At 48.3% G+C, this 14,767-nt stretch overlaps 1 protein-coding gene across 5 annotated transcripts; it reads left to right on the top strand.

Moving 5' to 3' along the window:
* On the top strand, positions 1 to 14,352 carry TIMELESS (timeless circadian regulator; the record flags this gene model as incomplete). 5 transcript variants are annotated; one of them, XM_079714462.1, is made up of 28 exons in its annotated part: positions 1 to 97; positions 251 to 404; positions 925 to 1,039; positions 1,134 to 1,196; positions 1,478 to 1,579; positions 1,761 to 1,913; positions 2,158 to 2,291; positions 2,486 to 2,573; positions 2,842 to 3,018; positions 3,382 to 3,599; positions 3,846 to 3,949; positions 4,093 to 4,262; positions 6,123 to 6,257; positions 6,721 to 6,872; positions 7,911 to 8,008; positions 8,101 to 8,221; positions 8,328 to 8,529; positions 8,800 to 8,945; positions 9,561 to 9,646; positions 9,735 to 9,852; positions 9,942 to 10,024; positions 10,982 to 11,124; positions 11,320 to 11,497; positions 11,579 to 11,647; positions 11,771 to 11,889; positions 13,077 to 13,320; positions 13,453 to 13,557; positions 13,691 to 14,352. In XM_079714462.1, the coding sequence occupies 28 exons, from the start codon at positions 1 to 3 to the stop codon at positions 13,762 to 13,764; spliced, it is 3,648 nt and encodes a 1,215-aa protein (XP_079570588.1). In that variant the 3' UTR covers positions 13,765 to 14,352. The 5 variants fall into 5 exon arrangements, with proteins under 5 accessions (XP_079570588.1, XP_079570585.1, XP_079570589.1 ...); XM_079714459.1 differs by having other exon boundaries at positions 1,758 to 1,913; positions 13,077 to 13,307; positions 13,419 to 13,557; XM_079714463.1 differs by having other exon boundaries at positions 1,758 to 1,913; positions 13,453 to 13,545.
* Between the last annotated feature and the right edge of the window lie 415 nt (positions 14,353 to 14,767).

The following is a 14,767-nucleotide window of genomic DNA, read 5'->3' as shown; positions in this document are numbered from 1 at the left end:
ATGGACTTGTACATGATGAATTGTGAACTTCTAGCCACATGCAGTGCTCTTGGGTACTTGGAGGGAGACACTTACCACAAGGAGCCAGATTGCTTAGGTGAGTCGCTTTTTGAGGTAACAGGTTAAAAAAAAAAACCACCTGCTTGAGTCTAGGTCTTCTGAATTTCTCAAGCCATGGGTATGAAAAGCACATGGGCCTGGGTAGAGCTTCTGCCAGGATTCCATGTAAGTGTTTATTCTGTCCCTGAAGAGAGTGTGAAGGATTTGATCCGCTACTTGAGGCATGAGGATGAGATGCGAGATGTACGGCAGCAGCTGGGGGCAGCGCAAATCCTGCAGAGCGACCTCCTACCCATCCTTACCCAACACCGCCAGGACAAGCCTCTCTTTCATGCTGTTATCAGGTTGATTCCCCAGCTTTTTTTTTTTTTTTAATTGAAGTATAGTTGATTTACAATGCTATGTTAATTTCTGCTGTACAGCAAAGTGATTCAGTTATACATATATATACATTCTTTTATATATTCTTTCCATTATGATTTATCACAGGATATTGAATATAGTTCCCTGTGCTATACAGCAGGACCTCGTTGTTGATCCCCCAGCTTTTTTTTTTTTTTTTTTTTTTTTTTTTGCGTTACGCGGGCCTCTCACTGTTGTGGCCTCTCCTGTTGCGGAGCACAGGCTCCGGATGCGCAGGCTCAGTGGCCATGGCTCACGGGCCAAGCCACCCCACGGCATGTGGGATCTTCCCGGACCGGGGCACGAACCAGCGTCCCCCTCATCGGCAGGTGGACTCTCAACCACTGCGCCACCAGGGAAGCCCGATCCCCCAGATTTTTAACATATACTGTGTGCCAGCCTTTGGTATTTGTGCCTGGTGGGGAAACTGAACAGCTTCTCCCTCCTTCATGGTCTCCCCAGGCTGATGGTGAACTTGACACAACCAGCCTTGCTCTGTTTTGGCAGCGTGCCCAAGGAACCCAGCTTCCGGCACCACTTTCTGCAGGTGCTAGCATACTTGCAGGCCTACAAAGAGGTGAGGTTTTCCTCCAGAATCCCGGGGCAGAGTTTGGGGGCGGTGGGAAAGGAGAGGGCGGGGGCTACTTAAGGTCCATCCCCCTGTTTCGTAGGCCTTTGCCAGTGAGAAGGCTTTTGGAGTCCTCAGTGAAACTTTGTATGAGCTGCTGCAGCTGGTGAGTCTCTGCCTCACAAGATCCCAGGGGACAGTTAGCGCCCTGCTCCTCCCCTGGGCAGAACCCCAGGTGGGGTGTCAGAACATGCAGGATTTGGAGATACGGTCCCAGTCCTCGGGGGTACAAGTCCAATCCGCTGTCTCTGCTGCCTCGGGACTGCTCGAACTCTTTCCGTTCTTTTTAATCCTGATTCTTCTCTGTGCCTCTCTCGCCCCATCAGGGTAGATGCCTCCCGCCTTCCACAGGGGGTCTTGTCCTCTAACTCTCCTTCTTCTGACCAGGGCTGGGAGGAACGGCAGGAGGAAGACAGCTTGCTGATTGAGCGGATCCTGCTGCTGGTCAGAAATGTTCTCCATGTCCCAGCCGACCTTGATCAGGAGAAGGTGATCTTGGCTAGTCTGAGTTCTTGTGCTTGATTAGGTTGGGCTGCCCCTTTTTCGCTGTTCTGTCCTCTGACGAAACTCGGGGAGGGACCTTCGTCAAGGAATGAGTTGGAAAACCTCAAGGCAGGGCAGTAGAACTGACTGCTCTCCCCTTTTCCCCTCACCGCTCACTGCTCAGAGGATCGATGATGACGCCAGTGTCCACGACCGGCTTCTCTGGGCGGTTCACCTCAGTGGCCTGGACGACCTGCTCCTCTTCCTGGCCAGCTCAACTGCAGAGCAGCAGTGGGGCCTCCACGTGCTGGAGATCATCTCCCTTATGTTTCGTGACCAGGTGAGACACTCACCTGTTGCCTCAATTCCTTCCCTCATGTCCATTTCTGCTGTGCGGCCGGAATTGCTCTTGTATCATGACTGAAATACCTGGGGAAGGCAGGTGCCAGGTGGAATAGCCATGTCTTAAGTACAGGGTCCCATCCACAGTCCTATTTTGTTCACTCTTTCTGTCCCCACTAGGAGTGAACTCAGAGTAGGGAATGACTGTCCTTCTGACTCTTCCCTCCTTGTTCTAAATCTAGAACCCTGAGCAGCTGGCAGGAGTAGGGCAGGGACGCTTAGCTCAGGAGCAGAGGACAGCTGTGGCAGAACTGGAGGTGTTGCGCCAGCGAGAGATGGCAGAAAAGAAGACTCGAGCCCTGCAGCGAGGCAACAGGTGAGTGGTGGAGAGCCGCTCTACCCATGTTCCCGTTCCTGCACTACGGAATGCTAGGACTTGGGCCAAATGCTAAGGCAGTGGTGACGAGAGCACTTTGCAGTTACAACATGCTCTGATGTGCTGCTGAAAGAGAACGGGGATGGAGCCTCCAGAGGATTGAGGAATCACCCTGGACTTTTTTTTCTCTGCAGGCATTCTCGATTTGGGGGCTCCTACATTGTCCAGGGCTTGAAATCCATTGGGGAGAGGGACCTCATCTTTCACAAAGGTCTCCACAATGTGAGTGTGCTCCCATCAGGGGTGGGAACACTGTGGAGTGGGGGGCCTTTACCTCTCTGGAGGTAAAGCTTCTCTGTTCTTGGGCTTAGAAAGTTGGAGACCTAGGAGAAATAGAGCTTTTGGCATTGTCTTTACCTGCATCTTCACTTAGTACCAGAGGGAGAGCACCTTCTACAAGTTTCTTCTGAGAAAACTGTAGTACCAAGGAGAGCTGCCGGGGAGGGAGGTGGTTAGGAGTAATTCTTATTCCCTCAACCTACATCCCCAGCTCCAAAACTACACTTCTGATTTGGGAAAGCAGCCCCGACGGGTACCTAAACGTCGCCAGGCTGTCCGGGAGCTGTCCGTTCAGCGCCGCTCTGCCCTCAACGTGAGACTCTTTCTCAGAGACTTCTGCTCTGAGTTCCTGGAGAACTGTTACAACCGGCTCATGGGCTCGGTGAAGGTGAGAGCCTAGGAAAGATGGAGTAGAGAGGTGATTGGGGTAGCGGTGGGTAAGAAGGGCAAGCTGGGGAGGAACCCATGGAAAGCTGACCATGGAGAGTGGACTAGTAGGTGAGATGGATGTAGGGTGCCCCTGGGACATGGTGATGAAGTCAGGAGCGAGTGGGTTATTGATACGACAAAAAAAGCTCTAGAGATTGCCGCAGAGGAAGGGGAAGGGAATGTGGGGAGAATGAGAGAGGGATGGAAATTTGGGTCCTAGAATATTGTTACAATGGTGTCCAGGGTCCACCTGGTCATCACAGGACAGGAGGAAGTTGGAAACCCTGAGGTCACGAAGTGGTCTGTTTTTCCTTGACATCAGGACCACCTGCTTCGGGAGAAGGCTCAGCAACACGATGAGACCTACTACATGTGGGCTTTGGCTTTCTTCATGGCCTTCAACCGAGCTGCCTCCTTCCGGCCAGGCCTGGTTTCTGAGACCCTCACTGTCCGCACCTTCCACTTCATTGAGCAGAACCTCACCAACTACTATGAGATGATGCTGACCGACCGCAAGGAAGCCACCTCCTGGGCACGCCGGTGAGCGGGAGGAGAATTGGGGTCAGAGTGGGCATCTTGGCCAGGCTGGGAATCTGAATGCCTGAATTCTGGATGGTACTTTCTGTCCTGTTTCAGGCTTCAGGTGGTCAGCTGGGGAGCAGGGACTGGCTGGGTCATTCAGTTTTTGATGGAACTATTTTGGCAGGTGAGGGTGCAAAGGGTGATACTGTTTCCATGAACCAAGGTCCTAAGCTGTCCTCCATTTTACCTCTTTTCCTCTCACAGGATGCACCTGGCTCTGAAGGCCTATCAGGAGCTGCTGGCCACAGTGAATGAGATGAATGTGTCCCCAGACGAGGCTGTGAGGGAGAGCAGCCGCATCATCCAGAGTGAGGCCTGGCTTGGTCTCTTATCCCAACTTCCCTGCCTCTTGATCCGAATCTCACTCTTCCCAGACCCAGCTTCACCCGTCTCTCCTTTCCCCAAGCTTTCCAGATCAGTCCTTCCATTCCTTTCTCTTCCCTGTTTCTAGACAACATTTTCTATGTGATGGAGTACCGAGAGCTCTTCCTGGCACTCTTTCGAAAGTTCAATGAGAGATGCCAGCCCCGCTCTTTCCTTCGTGACCTGGTGGAAACCACCCACCTCTTCCTCAAGATGTTGGAGCGGTTCTGCCGGAGCCGTGGGAACCTGATGGTGCAGGTACTGGGCAGCCTAGGGTGTGGAAAGAGCTGGGGGGAAAGGGTAGGGGACAGAAAGGACAGGGGGCTCTTTCTCCTCACATTTTCTGTAGCTTAAGCTGGTCTATTAGAACTACTCTGAACTAAGGGCAAGAGTTTCGTTGGTGTTGCCGATGTAGTTCTGCCTGGTGAGTCTCCTCTCATTAGGTTGATCCCTGATCTACCATAGTATCTTAATTCATTCAGGAAACATTTATTAAACACCTGCTCTGTGCTAAGCACATAGACTCTGGGGTTTCATAATTTTATTTAATTTATTTATTTTTAAGATTTTTTGTTTGATGTGGACCATTTTTAAAGTCTTCATTGAATTTGTTACAATATTGCTTCTGTTTTATGTCTGTTGGGGTTTTTTTTTTTTTTTTTTTTTTTTTTGGCCACGTGGCATGTGGGATCTTAGCTCCCCGACTCGGGATCGAACCCACACCCCCTGCATTGGAAGGCGAAGTCTCAACCACTGGACTGCCAGGGAAGTCCCAGGGGATTGATAATTTTAGAATTTAGTAATTATGCTGTGCTATTTCCTAGTTATACTTCAGAAGCACTGTAATGAGATAGAAAGGGCCTTACATTAAAAGTCAGAGGTCTGGGGACTTCCCTGGCGGTCCAGTGGTTAAGCCTCCGAACTTTCACTGCAGGGGTCCAGGTTCGATCCCTAGTCAGGGAACTAAGATCTCACGTGCCGCATGGTGCAGCCAAAAAAAAAAAAAAAAAAAAGTCAGAGGTCTGGGATCTCATCATGTATTAGTTACTGTTAGAATAACTTAAGCTGCTTGTGTGAGCCCTGATCTTTAAAAGTTGGTTGTAACATCTACCCATGAGCCTGAAATGAAATAATAAATGAAAAGTCTGGGACAAGAAGAAAACCTCAAGGAATTTCTATCCTGGAGACACAAGGACTCTGCTTTGTAAAAATTTTCCTATAATTCTATTTGCTATAGGTTAAAACTCAGTCAGAACTGGACTTGAAAGGGGCTGTAGTACCAATGAGACTTTTCTAAAAGGTCTATTTACACTCGGAGCTCTGTTGTATTAGCAGTACCAATAGGTGCTATCATTTATCGAGCGTTTACTATGTCTCAGACGTTGTGCTAAGGTTTCCCTATAATCCTCGCAATAGCACTAGGACACATGCGCAGAGTGGTTAAGCAACTTGTCCAAGGTCTTGCTTGTATACGGCTAACGTCAATACTTAAATCCTGGTCTGCTGGAATCCAAACTCATGCTCCTGACCTTTAGTGTGTTTATAAGTTCCTTGAATAAAGCACGAACCTCATTAAGGGCCTCACAGGCCCTCCTATTTGCTCACAGCGAAGACTGGTTCACAGCCATGACTTGGGGGAGCGGGGTCGGGGTATTGACTCTCATTCTCCTGCTTTTCAGGAGAAAAAATTGTAGTTTACATTTGCAGAGTGCTTTGCATTTTATAAAGCCTTTTCATATAGAATTTTTTATCCTCAGAGCAAATTTGCTCATTCTCTAGGCTTCTGTTTAAGGTATCAGTGCCACAAGAAATGAGTCACGTGCTGTTCCTGGGTTTTGCTATGGCATTTTATGCTCAGCCATGTTCTAGGTCTTATCCAGGCTGTAGTGTCATTTACCTGTCTACTTACCTGTCTCCCCCACTAGGCCACAAGCGCCTCAAGGGCAAGGAAATGTGCTCTTCACTGCTGCTTCCCCATTGCCATTGAGTGGCACATAGTGGTCACTCTGTGAATGTCTAATTAATTCAGACATCTAATTAATTAGTTAATAGAGGACATTGATGAGGAAAAGGCCTCCCTAGCTCTCGTGCCATCCTAACACAGTTCCTTCTCTGTAGAACAAACGAAAGAAGAGAAAGAAGAAAAAGAAGGTCCTAGATCAGTCCGTAGCTTCCGGTAATGTCCCCTACAGCCCAGAGGAACTGGAGTCTGTGTGGCCCTCCCTGGCCGAGCAGCTACAGTGCTGTGCCCAGGTAAGTAGTTGCAGAAACTCTCTCTTTCTTTTTTTTTTTTTTTTTTAAATACATTTATTTATTTATTTATGGCTGCATTAGGTCTCCATGGCTGCGCGCAGGCTTTCTCTACTTGCAGCAAGTGGGGGCTACTCTTCATTGTGGTCCGCGAGCTTCTCATTGCAGTGGCTTCTCTTATTGCAGAGCACAGGCCCTAGGTGCATGGGCTTCAGTAGTTGCGGCTCGTGGGCTCTAGAGGGCAGGCTCAGTAGTTGTGGCGCATGGGGTTCGTTGCTCCGTGGCATGTGGGATCTTCCTGGACCAGGGCTCGAAGCCGTGTCCCCTGAATTGGCAGGTGGATTCTTAACCACCGTACCACCAGGGAAGTCCTACTCTCTGTTTCCTGGGGGTAGTGCTCTGGGCAGGTTCTCTGGGTCTCCCCCCCACCACCAACGTTACCAAAGCTTTAATAATCCCTCTCTAGGATCCTGAGCTCAGTTTGGACTCCGTGGTTCCCTTTGATGCGGCCTCAGAGGTGCCCGTGGAAGAACAGCGGGCAGAAGCCATGGTGCGGATCCAAGACTGTCTCCTGGCTGGCCAGGCCCCACAGGCCCTGACCCTTCTTAGGTCTGCCCGGTAAGAGCACCGCCTACCCGTTCTCCCACATCCAGCCCCTGGGCTTTTGGGGGCAGGAAGTGGCTTTCACTGTGGCACAGGGTTCTCAGTCTTCAAGAGAGAAGTCCCCTCAGAAGCGCTGGGGCTCTATACAGGGTACTGAGTCCTGGGGAGTTTTGGTTGGTTTATTGGGAGGTTTATTATTTGTTTTTGTTTCATTTTTGAGAAATATTAGCACAGTTAGTTGGGGAAAAAAAAATAAAGTCAATTCTATGAGCCAAAGATAGCCATCATTAACATTTTGATGAGTTATCTTCCAGAGTTTTTCCCTCTGTGTTATATATAGACATATCATATACACCTTCTTTTACAAGATCGAAATATTGCAATACTGATTTATAGTATTTTTTTTTACTTCTCAATATATTGTGAGCATCATTTCTTTTTTTTTTCAAATATTTATTTACTCTGGCTGCACTGGGTCTTAGGTGAGGCACATGGGATCTTTGCTGCGGCATGCGGGATCTTTTAGTTGCAGCATGCAGACTCTTAGTTGCGGCATGTGAACTCTTAGTTGCAGCAGGCATGCGGGATCTGGTTCCCTAACTAGGTATTGAACCCAGGCCCCCTGCATTGGGAGCGCAGAGCCTTCGCCACTGGACCACCAGGAAAGTCCCGTGAGCATCATTTCTCATCAGATATACTTCTGCAATTATTAATGGCTTTAAAACACCATTGTGAAAGCAGCAAAAAATAAATAGATAAATAAATAAATAAATTTATAAACACAAAAAACACCATTGTGTGAATATGTACATTTGTTCAACATTTGTTCAAATGTCACGCATTTAGATAATTTGCCTTTTCTTCCTATATGATTTTCTTTGCAGTGTGGCTTATGAGGGAAAATTTCCCTAGAGTCTTTGTTTCATCTTTGAAATAACAGTCTGCATTCTCTTTCCAGCTGGAAAATAAAATAAGTCTAAATTCCTTCTCCCACTTCAAATTATAACTGAGATATTCCCTCTGGTGAAAGCCTTTTTTCTCTTTGTGCTCCAGGGAGGTGTGGCCAGAAGGAGATGTGTTTGGCTCTCAGGACATTTCCCCAGAGGAGGAGATTCAGCTGCTGAAGCAAATCATCTGGGCCCCGCTTCCCCGTGAGTCTCCCATTTCCTTCTTATCTCTCTCCTTCCAGCTCTTCTCTAGCGCCAGCGTCACAGACACCCGGTAATCCTCAGTCTTTCTATAGGGCAGCAGGGGCCAGAGGAACAAGGGGCGGAGGAAGAAGATGAAGAAGAGGTGGAGGAGGAAGAGTTGCATATGGTCGAGGTGTTGGAGAAGGAATTTAACTTTCTGGACTACCTGAAACGGTGCGGGCCAGGAGGATGGAATTGGTGTCAGGGTGGAGACTGTGGGGCTGTGAGGACGACCACATGTCCTCACGCTGACATCCTCTCACTCCCTGACTTGGTGCAGCTTTGCAAACTCAACTGTCATCCAAGCCTACGTGCTGCTGCTGCGGAGCTACAAGCAAAATAGCGCCCACACCAACCACTGTGTCGTCAAGATGCTGCACCGGCTGGCCTATGATCTCAAAATGGAAGCCCTGCTTTTCCAGCTTTCCCTCTTCTGCCTCTTCAATCGTCTGCTTAGCGACCCTGCTGCTGGGGCCTACAAAGTAAGGAGACACCAAAGAATGGGGTTCTAGAGGTGTAGGGGAGTCCTGGGGTAAAAGGATAGGGGATAAAGTGCCCTGAGCCGTGTCAAGGCTGAGCGATGAGAGAACGGTGAGGAAGTAGACAGGTAGGTTGAGGGAGCTGCAAGGGGAAGGATAGAAGAGGCTGAGCGAGGAGGGGGCAGCTGGGAACAGGCGTAGAAAAAATACCTAAAGGCCCATGTTTATGTACATTTAGGCCACAGGCCTCACAGCAGTCTCCCTCTCCCACAGGAGCTAGTGACTTTTGCCAGATACATCCTGGGCAAGTTCTTTGCACTGGCCGCGGTCAACCAAAAAGCCTTTGTGGAGCTGCTGTTCTGGAAGAACACAGCTGTGGTTCGAGAGATGACTGAGGGCTATGGCTCCCTGGATAGCGGGTGAGCTTGAGGATGGGGAAGGCTTGGCGGTGGGGAAGGGGGTGACACAGTCACAGAGCGTCAGAGCTGGAAGAGCTTGCAGATCAGTTGGTGTAACCTTTCTTTCCCTTTCGTAGGTGAGAAAACAAGCCCCGAAGGTGAAATGCTTTACCTGAGGTCACCTGAGAGAGGAACTGGGATTGAGCCTAAGTCTCCTGTCTACTCTAGTTTCCTTCCTCACCAGCGTTCGGTGGGGCAGTCAGAGCGGGTGGCCCCCCAGAGAGAGTCTATATGTGCCTTATCCCAAGATGTGCTGGGAAGCCATTAGGATGCATAGAAATATTTGTCCTCTTTCCCTGAGTATCTCAGCTCCTCTCCTTTCACTCTTCTCGTTCTTTCCCATAATACTCTCAGCCCCTGCAGTGTCAGGTTCCATGGGCCCAACCTGGAAAATCTTAGTTTGACTTTTGGGTTCTTAAGTGGAAGGAGAGGAAGAGGAAGGAAGCACACCTTAGGCCTCTGCTAGCTGGCTCCTTTGCGGTACCTGCGTTGCCCTCATTCCTTTTAGAAGAGAAGACCTTTGGTCTTCTCTTTTTGAGCCAACAATCTACATGCTCCCCTTCTTTCCCCATTTAGATCTTCTAGTCACAGACCCCCTGTGTGGAGCCCAGAGGAGGAGGCCCAGCTTCAGGAACTGTACCTTGCCCATAAGGATGTGGAAGGTATGAGGCCTTGAGGTCTGAAGAGCACGAGGAGGGCAGCCTGAGCTCTGGGACCCCTCTTCACTGCCTCACTCCTCCTCCACCTCAGGTCAGGATGTGGTGGACGCCATCTTGGCACACCTGAAAACTGCACCTCGGACACGCAAGCAGGTTGTCCACCATCTGGTACAGCTGGGACTGGCTGACAGCGTCAAGGACTTCCAGAGGTAGAGGCATATGCTCTGGAGGGAACTGAGATGGGGAATCCACTCTTCACTCCCTGAGCTCCCCCTTCCACTGACACTGCCCTGAACAGGAAAGGAACCCAGATTGTACTGTGGACGGAAGATCAGGAGCTGGAGCTGCAGCGGCTTTTTGAGGAGTTCCAGGACTCTGATGGTAGGTGAGGTGGAAGCTCAGGGAACCTCTGAAATGAGAGCCAAGCTCTCAATTTCTTTTCCTGCTGCTTCCTGTTCCCAAGGAAGGCTTATCCTCTCCTTCCTGTCTGCTTGCTCTGTTTGTGGTGTCGTTTTTGTTTGTTTTTAAATATATATATTTTTTCTTTTTTATTATGTAAGTTACAGGTATACAATATAGTGATTCACTATAGTCACTAATTTTTAAAGGTTATACTCCATTTATCATTGTTATAAAATATTGGCTATATTCCCCATATTGTACAATGTATCCTTGTAGCTTATTTTATACCTAATAGTTTGCACCTCTTAATCCCCTACCCTTATCTTGCCCCTCCCCCTTCCCTCTCCCCACTGGTAACCACTAGTTTGTTCTCTATATCTGTGAGTCTGCTTCTTTTTTGTTATATTCATTCGTTTTATTTTTTAGATTCCACATATAAGTGATATATAATATTTCTCTTTCTCTGTCTTATTTCACTTAGCATAATGCCCTCCAACTCCATCCGTATTGCTGCAAATGCCAAAAATTCATTCTTTTTATGGCTGAGTAGTATTCCTTTGTGTGTGTGTGTGTGTGTGTGTGTGTGTGTGTGTGTGTGTGTGTGTGTGTACCACATCTTCTTTATCCATTCATCTGTTGATGGACACTTAGGTTGCTTTTATACCTTGGTGATTGTAAATAATGCTGCCATGAACATTGGGGTGTATGTATCTTTTCAAGTTAGTGTTTTTGTTTATTTTTTTGGATATATACCCAGGAGTGGAATTGCTGGGTCATATAGTAATTCTATTTTTAGTTTTTTGAGAGACCTCCATACTGTTTTTTGTGGTGTCATTTTGGAGTGAATTGAGCTAGCCTCTTTCCAAAGACCTCTGTTTCCTTTACTAATCCCTTTCCCCTGTTGCTCTTGGGCATTCATACTTTCTTTCTCTTTAGATGTCCTGGGTAATATCATGAAGAACATCACAGCCAAACGCTCACGGGCCCGAATAGTGGATAAACTGCTGGCTCTGGGGCTGGTGGCTGAGCGGCGGGAGCTATACAAGAAACGCCGGAAGAAGTTGGCGCCCTCAAGCTTGGTAACAGTCTTACCCTGGCTCTGCCAGCTGGACCTGCCCCCACTGAAGTGCTCCTTAGAAGCAGCCCACCCAGATTCTTCCTGTCTCAGGCTCTTCTGAGTAGATCCCCCCAGTGGGGTGGTCAGGAACCAGAGGACTCCACTCAGTTCTTCGTCTTGTCTCCTTTTGTTCATTACCCACCCCAATGAATTTTAGCCTAATGAAGAGGAGTCCTTGAACGATTTTTGCCAGGAAGATCTAGAAGAAGAGGAAAACCTGCCAGAGGACGAGAGTGAAGAGGATGAAGAGAAAGAGGAGGGCTCAGAAGCAGAACAAGCCCACGGTGGCTCCATCCTTTCAACTCAAAACCTTGGGCAAAACCTGCATCAGGAAGGTGAGGGCCCAGTTGGGAGAGATGTCTCAGGTGGTGGGGTTGGTTGTATGGGCCAGTTATAAGTTTTCCACCTTCCCTTAGGCTTTTCTGCTCCCCTTCTGTGGCTCCAGAACTGCCTCATTCGAGCAGCGGATGATCGGGAAGAGGTTGGTGAGTGGATAAATGACGGTTTCAGGAGGACTGGGGTCTGGAGGCTGCTGGAGATCTGGTCGTGGGATGGAGGGCCAGTTCTTTCTTCACATCTTCACCATGTGACCATTGACCCTGTCCTAGGCTGCTCTCAGGCAGTTCCACTGGTGCCACTGACAGAAGAAAATGAGGAAGCAATGGAAAATGAACAGTTTCAGCAGCTGTTGCAAAAGCTAAGGGTTCGGCCTCCTGCCTCTGGGCAGGTAAATACACCAGTTACAGCATCAGCCAAGCGTGTTGGTGCTACTTTAAGATACATCTCCTCCTCCTCATTTCCTGTCACCTCTGACCATGACTCCTGCAGCAGCTGTCTTGCTAATCTCTCCAACCTTCCCTTCTCCTAAGTCCATCTTCCACACTGACCCCGAGTTATCTTTCTAAAATACAGTTTTGATTATATCACTCCCCTGATCAGAGCACTTGATGGTTCCCCACTGTTTGCAGGACAAAGTCCACAGCCTCCGAGTGGTGTCTCTGGCCTTGGCCAGCCATTGCAGCCTCACAGCTACGTCACCACACACCTACCTGACACTACAGTCATCCGGGGCTACTTTCCATCCTCCAAACAGTAGGCTTCTTCATACTTCTGAACAGTTGATCATGCCAGTCCCCCTACTGGAAGGCTCCAGCCTCATACACAAGGTGGCAGATCACCCATCTTCCTGATGAACACTCCACCCAACCTTGAAGAGTTAGTTCAGTTTTCATTTCCTCAGAGAAGCAGTCTCTATCCCTCCTTCAACCCCCCACCCTGACACCAAAATTCACAGATATTCAAGTCTCGTATAAAATGGCATAGTATTTGCGTATAACCTATGCACATCGTCTCTAGATTAATTGTAATACCTAATACAATGTAAATGCTCTATAAATAGTTGCCAATGTGCAGCAAATCCAAGTTTTGCTTTTTGGAACTTTCTGGAATTTTTCATTCTTTTCCCCAATGTTTTTGATCTGCAGTTGGTTGAATCCATGGATGTGAAACCCTCGGACACGGAGGGGCAACTGTAATCATTTTGGTCGCTGTGATTTGTTCATTCCGTTAATATAGCCCCAATCCTGTGGTGTTACAGTACATTGGTTCTTTCTCCCATTAGATTGTGAGTTCCTTGAGAGCAAGGATCATATCTGACTCACCTTTAGATCCCCAGAATCCATTCATTTACTTATGTAATTAACAACTGTATTTACTGGGAAGCTCCTGGTGTATCAGGCACTGTGTTAGACCTTGGGTACATACTGGGTAAATAAGCAATAAGTAGAGTTCACAACCCTTGTGGAGCTTCACCAATGTAGGCTCATATTTATTCAATGAATAATATCAAAATCTGGTGGACTAGAGGCTGCTCCTTTCCCACTACTCTCATTTTCAACTTCTTTGCCCCTGTAGGAAACCTTCTGGCGAATTCCAGCCAAGCTGAGTCCCACCCAGCTCCGGAGGATGGCAGCTTCTTTGAGCCAACCAGAGGAGGAGGAAAAGCTTCAGCCAGGATTAGAACCTAAGGTCCCTGGAGAGCAAGGCCCTGAGGAGGAGCACCAACAGGAAGAGGCGCACCAGAAGGAGCACCGAGCACATGCCCCGAGGGCCCACCTGTCAGCCCGGAAAAAGAAAGCAGGCCTGGTGTCCCCAGAGGGTAATACCAGGACCACTTATCTATTGAGTACTATTGAGTACTTACCCAGCCCTGGGATCAAGAGGGCTGATAGGGTATTTGAGACTATGAGGACCTAGTTCCCTAATTTTATGCCTCTCATGGTCGTTCCAGAGGAAGGGACCGATGGTGGGAAAGAGCAGCTGAAAGTGGCACCCAAGAAGCGACAGCTGCTGGACAGCGATGAGGAAAAGGAGGAAGATGAGGGTGGGAGCAAAGGTAGGGGGGTCTGGTCGGGATCTGCCTTTTCTTCTAACCTCTAGCACTCTTCCCTCCAGTCCTGAAGGTACCATCCTCCTTCCCCCTTAACAAATTTAGATATCCTGTCTTCTCACCCCTGTCATTCCCATAGCACCAGAGTTGGGAGCTCCAGGAATCTGGAAGAAGAAGCGGTTTCAGATTGAGGATGACGATGAGAGCGACTGAAGAGCCAGATGCCTAGGGGCAGAAACAGACCCATTTTTAAGTGGTGAATTTAAGTCTGAGTTTGGAGGGGCATACAGGACCTGGAAACTTCTCTTACTGGACAGAAGCTCTGGAGCCCTGGGCTTCCCCATGGATTTAGGGTCCAGGAAATCCAGGCAACAGTGTTGGTCTCCTGTTCGGTCACTTCTTGCTCCTCCCACTTTTATCATTGTGCCTCAGTAGCTCTCTGGAGACTTATTCCTCTTCTTCTTTGGTTAATAGCACACCCTGGCAAAGGAGAGGAGTGAGTGAATATAGAAGGCACCTTGGACCCCTCTTACTGGTCTGTTCCTTTTGGCTTTCTGCTGGAGGTGGGTCACAGCACTAGATGGGGAGTTTTGTGACATGATGAGTGGGGATGTTGCACCATTTTTAAAAGGCACTAGACGCGCCCATCATTTTCTTTCCTATGATCACCCCCGAACACCAGATTGAGCCCAGTTCCTAATGTTGAAATAGGGTTGGGATGCAGTACTCTTCAGATGATGAACGTGTTTGGTTGGTGTTTGGCATTGAATTAAACATGTAAAATTAAAAGTTGCCAATGTTGATCTGACTTGCCAATCTGTCTAAATACCTCAACCCTCCACCTGCTAAGTTCGTTTAAGAACTTTAAACTATTAGGGTTAAAAGAGACTATCAGCCTTCCCTTTTCTCTTGCTTTCCCTACACAAGACACAGAAAAACATTCTCACCTCAAGATCCTTTGTCTAGGATAAATCTTTAGGGTAAAAAGAGTACGCATCAGAACAGGTACATGAAAAGATGCTCAATATCGTTAATCAGAGAAGTGCAAATCAAAACCACAATGAGATATCACCTGATACCTGTCAGAGTGGCTATCATCAAAAAGAACACAAATAACAAATGTTAGTGAGGATATGGACAAAAGGGAACCCTTGTACACTGTTGGTAGGAACATAAACTGGTGTAGTCACTGTGGAAAACAGTATGGAGGGTCTTC

Source organism: Hyperoodon ampullatus (assembly GCF_949752795.1).
Source record: "Hyperoodon ampullatus genome assembly, chromosome: 11".
Classification (NCBI taxonomy): domain Eukaryota; kingdom Metazoa; phylum Chordata; class Mammalia; order Artiodactyla; family Ziphiidae; genus Hyperoodon; species Hyperoodon ampullatus.
The sequence above is the reverse complement of the archived record's forward strand: the minus strand, read 5'-3'. Positions and strand labels throughout refer to the sequence as shown.